At 33.3% G+C, this 13,178-nt stretch overlaps 1 protein-coding gene across 7 annotated transcripts in view; it reads left to right on the plus strand.

Moving 5' to 3' along the window:
* Positions 1-12,931, plus strand: part of LOC109855390 — a 17,073-nt gene extending 4,142 nt beyond the window's left edge. For 6 of the 7 annotated variants that reach the window (XM_020429609.1, XM_020429642.1, XM_020429627.1 and 3 more), the window contains 15 exons: positions 5,113-5,428; positions 5,777-6,112; positions 6,382-6,617; positions 6,816-7,673; positions 7,834-8,007; positions 8,744-8,942; positions 9,200-9,441; positions 9,516-9,643; positions 9,703-9,973; positions 10,052-10,268; positions 10,337-10,462; positions 10,604-10,686; positions 10,760-10,884; positions 10,992-11,234; positions 11,839-12,930. In XM_020429609.1, coding sequence (XP_020285198.1) covers positions 5,113-5,428; positions 5,777-6,112; positions 6,382-6,617; positions 6,816-7,673; positions 7,834-8,007; positions 8,744-8,942; positions 9,200-9,441; positions 9,516-9,643; positions 9,703-9,973; positions 10,052-10,268; positions 10,337-10,462; positions 10,604-10,686; positions 10,760-10,884; positions 10,992-11,234; positions 11,839-11,946 — 3,662 coding nt within the window. In that variant the 3' untranslated portion in view covers positions 11,947-12,930. Of the gene's footprint in view, positions 1-5,112; positions 5,429-5,776; positions 6,113-6,381; positions 6,618-6,815; positions 7,674-7,833; positions 8,008-8,743; positions 8,943-9,199; positions 9,442-9,515; positions 9,644-9,702; positions 9,974-10,051; positions 10,269-10,336; positions 10,463-10,603; positions 10,687-10,759; positions 10,885-10,991; positions 11,235-11,838 lie in introns of all 7 variants that reach the window. The other variant, XM_020429660.1, reaches the window with a different exon arrangement.
* Positions 12,932-13,178: the final 247 nt, after the last annotated feature.

Below are 13,178 nucleotides of genomic sequence, written 5' to 3' on the forward strand. Positions count from 1 at the left end.
TATATATCGAATTTCTGAAAATAAAAATCGAAAAAAAGTTACATAAAATTCATTCATTTCAGGCAACTATTGAACACTTATAATACAAAATAAAAAGCTAAATTATAACTTAAAGGATTAAAAAACGGCATGATACGATTCATCATAACTTGAAACACGAAGAACGTATGATCTGATAAAAAAATAAAATAATTATAAAAGTTTCTAATTGTTCAAAATGTGGTTGTGAATCTTTCGTCGATTTTTTCACGTGTAGTTTAATAGTTTTCTATTAACGTAATAATTGCGTGTTTTATTTCAGTTAACGTAGGTTTGTGAATCGCGTACCTAAACGTATGGAATTGCGTGCGCTTTCATCACGTGTCGCGACTATACAGACTGTTATAAAATAGTGTTTTCTTGAGTGTCATTTTCACGCGACAATTTTCTTCTACAGCATCGGGTTTTACAACTTTATATTGTCAAACTGCATCGTGTAGAAAAAAGAAAATGTCGCGTTCACCAGTGAAAAGAATAAATATTGGGCTGGAATGGGATACCGTTAAGTCTGCCGTTACCGCCTCGAGAGACAGCACATAGCTCGATGTACACATCTACGGATAACCCCTCAGATTTTTTTTCTGTTCTTTTAAGATTGTGCTAGACAAAGCTTATTAAAGATTATGTAATCTAAACAAAGAAAACGCGCAAAAACGGCAAAAAAAAATTCATTTTATTAGTTCATGATTTTCAATTATTCTAAATTTGTGTCAATCGGAAATAAATAAAAAAAAACATTACGACGACAGAATTTCTTACAACTATGGGCGTGCAATGCAAACAATAAAATTATCGCTAAAGATTCAGCGTTATTCGCGCACACACGCATTGTGGGAAATTCATCGGGGCCGTGCGAACCGGATCGAACTTTTGAATTAGACAAGATATGTCGAAGAAGTCCCTCGTGTTAATCGGTTACGCTTCTCGAAATCATTCGTGCGTGTAATATGCGCTCTAATGTTAGTCTTAGGCTGTCATCGTTATCGACTGATATTACTTGCGGTGCCAATTCTTGAAACCAGTAATATTTTTATATGTATTTTTCTCGCGTAGATACGATAGGTATAACAGTTCTATCTTGCTGTGTACTTTGTGTTACGTGTCTCTTAGAAATATATGTCATTGCAAAAGATCTATCTTTCTTAGCATTCAGTACTTTACCGGTGACTAGTTGTGTTAACCTGTGGCAACCTGTGGCAACCTGTGGTTTCTATAAGCAACCATAAGAACCTTATCTTTACGGTTCTGCTCGTGTCTTGCTTTCGTCTTTTGCATCATATTGGCAACGTGCGTTTTTCTTGTAACTGTTTGATGACAAAAACTTCGAATTGATTTATTGTCATCAGAATTCATTCTTTTAACCATAAATTTATTTTTCAAAGCAAAATGTTCAGAAATTTTATTCTGTTTTAATAGTTGTATAAATATAAATTTCTCTTTTAATATAAAAGAATAGCACCGCTCTTTTTTGAGCAACTTTGTTTGTAATTATAGCGTTTTTCGACGAGCAATTCATCAAGAAATGTTCTGAAAGTTAATTAACGAAGTAAAAGTATCACTGTGCTGAAAGATCGCCGTTGCGGTACGTCGCGTAGATACTTTCGTATATTTGTTAAATAATTATTTCAAGTACAATTGCAGGTGAAAGAAGTTTTATCATAGTTCGATATAAGGTTTACTACAGCAATACCTATCGTTGAAAATGCAAAATATTCCGGTTTTCGAGAGTTCGCAGAGACTGCATTCCATTCGGTACGACGCGGCAGCGTTTGCTATTCACCTACATTCTCACAGTTCTTTTAGTAGTAGAGATCACAGTGAACTCCGTTACTTGTTACAGCGCAAACTATAAAAATATCTTTTATTAATGCATATCGATAAAATGGCGTTTGGTAGCGCGCGGAACGACCGGTTGGAATTTTATTTTAAAGATTTCATTGACGCGAACCATTCAATGCGCGATGTTGCTGATGTTACCTATTTTTAAACATCATATTTCTCTTCATATATGTATATATGTATATATTATATATACACAATAAGAAATATAAAATAAATTAAAAGAAGACATAAATAGATATAAAAATATGTATAGAAATTATCATATATGTACATAAAAACATGAAATTTTTTATAAAAATAGGATTATACTTTTCAAGAAATATTAAAAGAATTATTATTATTATTATTATTATTATCAATGATGGTATATTATTCAACATTTTATAATTTGGTCTTTGCATCATTATTTATCTACAATAACAATTATGAAATAATATTTTTAATTAATAACCGTTTGTGTTCACATTTTTATGACTTATGTCCGAGAAATTTAATTGTGTTAAAAATTTTCGTATGCAAACGCACATGGGACATTGTATTTTTATATGGATTAAAAGTGTACGCAAAAAATATACTACACATCTGTACTGAATATCAGCTCCCGTATAGAGCACCGATTTGCTCGCAATTATAATATATTATTATTCTGTTACACACGGAATGTTCTACTATTGTGAGCGTTAGGTTTGCGGTTTTTTAGCCACATCTAGAGTTATGACAAACTACCTTATGCGTTCATAACGCATATTATGTTGAACGCTATCGAGAGAGTACCGTGAGAATATAGGGAAATTGTATAGTTGTTGTCTTTAATTATATAATCATGAACTGCTAGTCGGCATTTTCATGCTGTAACGGAGATTAACAGCTGACTCACTTTTATGTTTTACTTTTCTGCCATTTAGGACAGAGACGTCGTTAAACTCCATTACACAGCGAAGCAGTGAGAGGATAAGAAAAGAGTGATATCTGACAGTTTAGTCAAAGATTGTCACTATCTTGAGAACTGAACACGTGTAAAGCTAGATAAAATTTTCATCGCAAAAAAGAAAAATACTCCGTAAATTTAATTTCTGTTGATATCGTTATGTTCCCGAAATAATTTTTTTTTTAATATTTGAGTGTTATGCAAGAAGAAATAGGATCATATAATATCTAATTTTGCATATAACGTAATTTATCGCAAAAGAGAATAACGATTTTATTTCTTTAAAATCCGAGGCACTTTTTTATTATCCTTTTTTATTGCAATTTAATTGTGCAATAGTATTATGTGCATTGAAGCTGCGGACAAATTTACATTGGAAATGCAGCTCATGCTTACCCTGTTTGTGAATTGGCATTGTGCACGAAATCGCAATTTGTCGCGTACGTTGCTTAACGATCAATTAAAAGTAAATAAATGCACGCGGAAGCGAGACTTGGCGAGAGAGTAAACTAACCGCAGCGAACCGATTCGCAAAGACACAATTGTACTTTTTACCTAAATTGATCAGCACCTTTGCTAATGAATAATTAATAAACGACACAGAGCAATGCGAACGTTGTGATTTGCTTAACGTAATCTGAATCGCAAGAACATTAGAACAAAGTTCTTGCTTTACACAAAGATCGCGATAGATAAGACTGCGTTTCCTATTAATTCATAGTACCGTAAACATAATGATTACGTGTCTGCATCTTTATTAATTTTTACTTTTGCAAGATTAATGATTTTATGCGATATAACAATCTTTCTATGTACACTATTTCTGTTTTTTTTACATTATTTTTAGATATTAGAGTATTGTGTTGCAAAACTAAAAAAATTTATTTGTGCTACTGAAAACAATTAAATTTAAAACTAAAGCAATCTCCAAAATCATGTTGAATATCGTAAGTATTGTTCGACGTTTAAATGAAATCGACTCTGCTTCTTTCGTCTCAATAAGATCAACACGAGCGATTGAGACAAGTGGCCGAGTATCTATTTCCGTCTATTGCTTGATTGGCTTTTCTATCAAAAAGAATCTTAGACTGATCGATTTCGACGTGCAATTATTTGATTCAAGAAGACGTGCTCGAGATCGTCGATGTCAATAAACTTTTTTATCTTTGATCGTTAAAGATGCTTTCATGGTGCGAAAAGCAGAGAGAGAGAGAGAGAGAGAGAGAGAGAGAGAGAGAGAGAGANNNAGAGAGAGAGAGAGAGAGAGAGAGAGCGAAAGAGAGATTTTCTTTCCTAGTTTGGAAAATATGCTTTTTAATAATGATTGCAAAACTTAAGCAAATATAATCTTTATGCAATTAACTGAAGTTCTGTATTATGCAATTTATTTAATCTGTCGTAAAAATGAGACTCCTTACGATGCAATAAAGAAAAATATTTGCAGTAATTTTCGTTGCTTTGATACAAAGAGCTATTGCGCATTATCTTCAACATCGTGCGAATTTACCAGTTTCCTCTGCGGAATATAAAATCTTGTTCACGCGCATATTTGTACTTCCTTTAGTAAGGGCCGCGTGCGAAAATCATAAAATATCTTTTCCAAGTTTGAATGTTTGCGTATATCTTTTTTCGATTTAACATACAAGATCTTTCTCACGCAAGCATCGCGAGATTAATTACGCTCTAACGACAATATAATTATATAATTTTACACATAGCGGAACAAGGAAATAGCAATTGCTTTTAATGTCCTTTATTAATCTACAACAATTGCCTCTTTTTTCGATCAATCCTTTCAATGTTCGAACATCATTTTCGAAGCGTACTCAATCTTCTGCAAATAGCTGTTGTTATGAAATATGGCGAAAAAAGTTTGTTAACCTTTTATGCAGATATTATACAACAAGTCCTTCAAGCATGAAGGCTATTCCTTCCACGACCGTAGTCCTAATAGTCTTTACTTCAGTGGTTTACCGTTTTAATATTCGCCTTAAGTCGTACATGCATGCATTATATTTGGGTTTATCGCCCTTACGCATGAGATTTGTAGTCGATTGTATAAAGCTGGTGTCTTACAACATTCTGCTGTTAAAATGTCAGAGATAAAAAATTTTATATAATTTATTTGATTATACTCAAAATAAGAGAATGTAAATTTTGCATCACCTTATTAAATAATATATTTTTTGATAAAAGTGATATTTTATGATGAATAATTCATCTTGTCTTACTTGTCAAACATTTCATCTTTCGTTAATAGAGACTACAGAAAAGTTGACATATAAGATTTTTATTACTTACAGGAGTATCAGCTATACAGAATGATAGAACGTCTTCTCATATGTCCCGGGAAAATATCGTGCTAAGTGCTAGCGCTTACACCGGACCTGAAAAAACATCCAGCAGAAGTCAACTAGATGAGTCTTTGATTTTCCAGAGAACCGTCCCAGCGTTTCAGCTAGAAAGTTCGAAGAGCGTTAACAATTACGATAAAGAGGAGACCAGGTTTACATTTAAAGATACGAATCGCGACGAGCCCATCGATGAACTAATACCGTCGAAGCACGTGGCTCATATCGACGGCAATAACATTGAGGTGAAAGCCGGAGAGTACTTTCAGTAAGCCATTTTGTTTTTATGAATACCAGTATAAATCGGGCGAATTACATAAAAAAACTCTAAACTTTGTAATGGTTGTTTTTATTATCAGTAATAACTATATCTCCTTGATAAAAGTAACAAATAGTAGCATGTTAATTAGGCATGTATTATACAGCCATAAAAAATTCCAAAAGCTCAAGTCTTTATAGACGTTCAAATATTAAATTTAAATATTAAATTTAAATTCAAAATTAAATCAATAAAATTAATTTGCCAAACTGTAATGTAATTATTTCTTGATGTTTTTTATCTCTACAACATGTCAAGTGTACAAAGATTTTATAATATTTATTATATCTTTAATAGCATAGTGCCTACTACTAGCAAGTCAATGTCGGGGGAAGAACAAGGGGCTCCGCTGGGAGTAGAACTCCGGTCGGAGCCCCATCAGCCGATTGGCGCGCCGAGGTTACAAGTATTGCATTCATCAGTAACGGATCTGCAACGACGAGGTCGTCAAGAGATCCCGAGGATCTATAGCGAGCACGCACCACCACCGTTGGTCTCGCAAACCGCCTCGCCAGGTAGACAAGCAAACCCCGATATACAGGACATCATTACTGGTATTGTTAAGTTGCTAAATGGTAATGTGAATGTAGCCGCTAATACTGTGAGACCACTAAGACCAATTCAGGCCACAAGGTATATTGTATAAATATATTGTATAAAAAGTTTTAATATCTATCAATCTGTCTGTCTTTTTAGTTTTTACATAAAAAATTATTATAATACATAAATTATTATATTACATAAAAAATATTATTATAATAATATCAAGCAAATCAAATTAGAAAATCAAATTGGAAAAGATAATTTTGTAATTAATATTGTTGCAATAATTCTCTAAAAATTATATGTGTTTCTCTAATTGTTTGACAATAATTATCTATGTATATTTTTTATACTTATAGAATCAACAACCGAGGACCGCCTAGAATCTCGGACGTACCGCCGTTACCGCCGGACTTTGATACTCCGGGTATGAATCCACCGCCGCCACCTCCATCATCGCATCCTTATCCTTTCGAGAGGACTTCTGCACCTTTGTTGAATCAGTTGCCACCAGAGAGACCTGTTAGACCCTTCATCAGCGGAGTGCCACTACCAGAGCAAGTTGTACCGCCCTGGAGTTGGGACTTTTCTCATAGTACGTCGTATATTTTTCTTTAATAATTACGCATCTAATTATTTATCTTATTATTCATCATATTTTACATAAATACTTTAACATAACGGGGTATGTGAGTACGTAGCGTGAAATAGATTTTATCGGATTTAAAAGTTAAAAATGTATATTTTTATCTTATAATAAAATAATTACTTGGAGATACTTATCTTTTTAAAGATGGAAACAGACGACCGTCATCATCTTACAATAAACCTTTCCTGCCTACGCTAGATTCCACTTCTTATCGTGACAAGGAAAATGCGCAGTATAATTTAAAACCAGAATCTGAAACGCCTCAAGAAAGTTCGACAATAAAGAAAGATGCTAGTAATCAAGAAACACCTATTAAAGATAATGATATTAATAATCATACGAGCAATGTTAACGGTGACAAGGATCGAGTCGAACCTATGACGATGACTAACGACTCAGCTACTCAGAACATCACGAGAAAATCTGAAGTTGAAGAATCCACGAAGAAGCATCATGTTACGAAGTTTCAACCGCCTTCGAAGGAAATCAATAGCGAGCAGACATTGATACTTGGCGTTGCCACAACAGATTATGTTGCTTCGACTCATACTGCGCGACTTCCGGAACTTTCGAAAACGCTGACAACTTTAAACAGTCAAGGTACAAAATCTTCGAAAAACGACGAGAAAGCGTCTGCAACTATCAAAGAGGAGAAACCATTCGAGAAAACTACCATCTCAACCGCTTCAAAAACATCCATGAAGACTTTTTCGACCAGTACCTTAAACATCGAAACTAGTTCGTCAATCAAAGTGATCGAATCTACATCGACAAAAGCTATTCTTCGACCGACCGCGACTACCGTGGAGTCAAGCATTAATACTAAGCCGTACGTATATTTGGAACCCAGCAGTGTATCAGATATTGAGTATACCGAACCGATTTCCACTATCTCAACTCCAACGCCTACCGACGGTCTTCCTGCGAGTTATACGAAGAGTTCGACTACGATGGAAAAGAGTGTTGTTCATTCCACGGTCTCAACCTTTACAAAAACTACAGGCAAGTATACTACTACTATGTATACTACCTTATAGAAAAATATATAAGTGTATATAATTTTCAGCGTTATTTTTATTAATATATACATATTATTTGCTATATCTCTGATGTATACAATATAAGGATTTTAATATGTACAATCTTAAAATTATTAAAACAGAATCTACACAACGCTATCGACCGCGACCTGGAATTGTCTTAGATGACACTTTGGATTACACAACAGCGCAAGGATTACCAAGTCAGAGGCCTTATGCATCTTCGAGACATCCATCACTCGGTGATATTTTTGATGTAACTGTTTCAGCGATTCACGGGCCCGGAGGAAGTACTGGTGATTCTTTTATTTATTTATTTTATTTTTCACATCTGGACATTCCAGTTTTGATTAAGTTTTTAGCGATTTTCTTTTTGTATACGTTTTTAATATATATTGTGACCGCGTTGTTCGTGCGATCGCTTCTCTCTTCGTTTCTCGTCGTTTCCGCTCTGATAGGGCCTCGCTGCTTCTCTTTCTACTAAACGCTGGCAATAATAAGATGCCTCCGAGTTTGTCCACCGCCAAATCCTACACAAACAAGGCGAATCTCGGCGTCTCGAGAATGCAATTGCAACATAAAAATATGCGTTTCTCGGCGTCCCGAGAAAGCAACTGCAAAACAGGCAACTCGCAGCGTCCTGAGAATGCCAGCGCAACGCGAAAGTTTTCTGTCGAACTCTATGTTCGATTAGACGCGAAAGACAACGGGATATGGAAAAAATAGCGCGTAACATTTACGACAAAAGACGGAAATCGCTCTCTCTTTTTTCTGTCTCGATCCCGAGAAGACACGACTTCCCGACTCTTTCAGAAAATTATTATAATTCATATAAGTGACTGGCGCCGGAAGGGCGTCACGTCACAATATATATATATATATATATATATATGTGTGTGTGTGTGTGTGTGTGTATGTATTAAAGTATATATGTAAAGAATTTTATTTTTCATTAAAATTTATAAACATAAATTATACATTTTTTTATATGAGCAAATAAATTTTAATTTATCTCTTTTTTGTTTAATTTAGGCGACAGCATTAGAGTATCTTTGAATTCAGGTAGCAATGACGTCATATTAACTTCCGCTGTGGGCGGAGAAGGATTTGTAAGTATTGATGGTAAAAGGACGTATATAAATTTGTTCGACAATACAGATCGAACACCTGAACCGACTCACATACAGCCACATCCAATTAAAACTCAATCGCCATCCATCATTGGCACTGGGTAAGTATTTTGTTATTTTTCACGAATCTAATACCATTGCCAACTAAAAATCTTTCCGGATACACTTTAGTATTATAGATTGAAATTTTATTTGTTATTTTATCTTTTCAACACAAATGTATACTTATTGAAACAATTTAGTCTTCTGATTTGAAAAAAAATTTATTTCAAAATGTTTCTATTTATTTCGATTACGAAACAAGCAGCTTGACGAAGATATAATCACGTCAATTTACTTGTACTTTTTTTTATGACAGCCTCGCTATTCCACAACCGGATGCTCCTGTTGTTACTTCGCGTCCAAATGCACCCAATCGCAGGCAACCATCGTTATATCGAAGACCAACGCAGCCACCTGTCAGAATAGATACTTGCATTGTGGGCGACACGAGTACATGTGACTCAAGTCAACACGAAGCTTGTGCAACCATTCAAGGAGTATCAGCTTGTCAATGCAAGCCAGGATACGCAAGATTACAGCACTCGCTTCCTTGTAAAAGTTAATAAACGATCAAATGTTACAACGTACATATCAAGTCATAATCTAAAATTTCTATCCAACACTGTTTCCAGGAATTGTTAGTATCGTTGTGTCCATCAGAGTCGACAAATTTTACGAGAAGAAAATCGTGTGGGATGGAGGACTAGCCGATAAGGATTCAGAATTGTATCAGACTCTCGCTTACGAGGCAAACAGAGCTGTAAGTCTAAATTATTGAAGAAAGAATAACAAGGCATACATTATTTCTTTGTTATATAGGTTGAATCTGCTATGTCTATGACGCCATTTTCGGATGAATATATGGGATCGCAAATAAATAACGTTTATCAAGGAGATGTGAGCCAAGGACAAGGTGGAATTTTTGTGAATGCAACACTGAAGCTTATGTACGATCCAAGAACGACCAGGCCGAGTTTGGCAGGTGAACTTCAAAGACATCTACTGGGTGTTATACATAGAAGAAATAACAATATTGGAAATAGTGCTTTATACGTGGACAGTCCAGCTGGATCCATATCGAATCTACAAGGTAAGGATAATTAATTACAATCAGAACAATTTCAATGAGTAAAAGTCTGTAATGCAAAAAGAATCATTCAATTTGTAGATTTGGACGAATGCGCTTCGTCAGAGCTGAACGATTGTCACTCATCTGCCAGTTGTACTAATATCTTCGGTGGTTTCATATGTTTCTGCAGTCCGGGATTGAAAGATCCTCACAAAGATGATCCTAGTGAATCCGGTAGAACATGTTTATCATGTCCTTCAACATATTGCAACAATCGTGGTACCTGCTCTTATCAAGGAGATCAAATGCAGTGCGCGTAAGTAAACTAATTTTGCATATATTTATTATAAATTTTTGTATTATAAATTTTTTTGTAATTTTTAGATGTACTGGAAATTACTACGGAGCGCAGTGTGAAGTCGATGGTGAAGTTTTAGGCGTTGCTATAGGCGCATCTGTGGCTGCTTTAATAATTATAGTTCTGACGCTAATCTGTCTTGTTATGTGGAGGTAATTGTTATTAAAGTCAGATTTGATATAAATATTATTATTGTGTATGTATATATATGCATGTATCTCATCTAATAAATTATATTGTATATATCTATATTAATATATAAATTTTACTATCTATATACTTATATTTTATAGTCGAAAGTGGTCTCGCGAACAAAAATCTGCGTGTTCTCCGGTATATGGTTATATCCAGGGTGGAATACCTAGTACTCTTCCAGGTAAAGTCACTTAGAGCAGTAAAAATGTAAAACTTACTAACGGCACAAATTTAAAAACGCAACTAATTTACAGGGACTTTAGCAAGAGTTGGATCTGTAGGCACTTTAACGTCAGTGAAACAAGGACCACCGACAAATTTGCCACCTTACATGTGGGCTCATTTTGGAGAGCACATGGCTACAGCAAATGTCTATGCGGTATGCATTTTTATTAATATTTATAATGGCAAATATCAAATATAGAAAAAAAACTTTTAAAATTATATTTTTTACTAAAAAAGATTTTATAAAACATTTGATCGCAGACTGAACCTATTGGCCCAACGCGGCCGAGTTCGGCAATGTTCGGTTATCCACCCATGAATGTTCATGGAACATTACCTCCGGTCCCATTACCGCGGCTTCAGGCCCCACCCCGGCCGAGGCAGAGATCTCAACCGGATCCGGATAGCTCAGATTCTGAGCCACAGGATAAGGATAGAGCTGATCTAATTCCTCAGAACAATGGTTTTCACGTACCCAGGCCGAAGTCGAGATCGTCATTAGCGGTGAGTATTAATTTAAATTGCTAAATATATTATATTATATCATGAGACGAAATAATTAGATGAAGTAAAGCGGATTGAGAAAAAGAAGTCATTTATGTGAAATTAAATATTTAATCTTGGTGATTTTGAGAGAAGATTGGTTTTAACATTTATTTCTGTAAAAAAATGTTTTCATTATATTAATCTGAAAAAACACTGAATTGTGCACTTAAAAATTATATAATTAAAATATTAAATATAAAAAAGAATAAAAAAAAAAATTTTTAAATTTTTACTTAATCTCTAAATTTTATTAAATTTGAATAAAGCAAAAGTAAAGAGAAACAGAAAGAAATTCGATATATAATTTAATTATAAAACCAATCATTCTCCAAAGATTAAAAGCCATTAACTTTGTAAAACAAATTTCTATCAATTTCTCTTTAAATGACTAGATTCTTGTACAAATGCTTTGTTTTTTTTTGTCTAGCGCTTTTTATTTTAAAAACGAAATGAAATACGATAAGAAATATAACCAGAATTAAGTCGAATCAAACTATTTAATTCGATTCAATTCTAATAACCGCAACTTCAGAAGCTAATTGATTGTTCATTTGCATATCAGAATCAAAGCGGGATTTACAACGACGTGGAGTACGATCAGGGTGACGTTCATCATTTATCGAAAAACAATATCCCGATGTCCACCTATAGACCGTATTACAGAACGTAAAATTTGCGATGTGAAAAGTAGCGTTCACTTGCATATCAAAGTAAAAGCGTTAAATAATTCATCGTAATATTTCTCGTTTAAAGTGCTCAATAAATAGTGCATTAAAACACGTGTGGTGGTGTAAAGTAGACAGATGTGACTTATTTCGAAGTTGTCTCTATGTGTAGCCAAGTTGTCTCTATGTAAACTGTTCAAAATGGAAAATTTGCGAGCAATAAGAGAAGAGAGTTTCTAATCTCTAGAGCGTATTAAGCAATTTTTTTTTTTTAGAGAATCTTGTTTGCTATAAAGTTGTGTTTTTGTAATCACGCAATAGTTGCGATAAAACTAATACTAATTCCGATGTAATAGGAATATATTTATTATTCACAGAATCAGTTTTGGTATTTTCTATTAAAAAATTATTATGTTAGAGATTTGTATAGTTTATTAATCTTAGATTAACTACTCGTCTCGGAAAATTGTCCGACACCTAATTCTTTTCTTCCTTTTTCGGTTTTTTTTTTGTTTTTATTTATGTAATGGTCAGTATTTGAAATAACTCAAGAGAGAAAATTTTATGTATATCACATAACCGAAATAGTAAAATATGATTATATAATGTCATGTAGTAATCCAGAGCTAACACACAGAATCACATGCATTTGACTAGTTAATTATTTCAAGTATTACTGTTAACTCAATACTGTTAACTCTACGCGTAAAAATAATTTAAAAGAGCAAAAACGACTGTGTTTATTTTAGTAATTTATGATTGTTAAGCAAAAATAATTATTGTGTTATGTAATTTGGTAATATAATATGATTTTGTTTGTTAAGTAGTGTTAAATAGTTTTAAGTTTTGAAGTATATTTTTAAGAGAAATGTGTTAAATTTTATTAATTAATATAATGTTTTAATTAATTTATTAAAAAATATAGTATAATATTTGATTGAAAAATGTAGTGTAATATTTGATCGAGAATAGTAAATAATTATTTTCTAGTGTATACTTACAAAATATTAATATTTTATAATTAAGCAATCTCTCTGTGTAATTATAAAATATATTTATATATATTTTTCAGGTTTAATATAACATAATTAAAACTTAATCTGGTTTTTATTTTAATTCTTGAAATTATTAACATGAACTTGTTAACATATGTAAAATTAGCACAGCAAAAAACTAAATACTCGAAGAAATGAAAGAATTTGAAACGTAATTACTATGAAATCACGATTATATAAAA

The sequence above is a fragment of the Pseudomyrmex gracilis genome, unplaced genomic scaffold (genome assembly GCF_002006095.1).
Source record: "Pseudomyrmex gracilis isolate BER0280 unplaced genomic scaffold, ASM200609v1 scaffold_3, whole genome shotgun sequence".
Lineage (NCBI taxonomy): Eukaryota > Metazoa > Arthropoda > Insecta > Hymenoptera > Formicidae > Pseudomyrmex > Pseudomyrmex gracilis.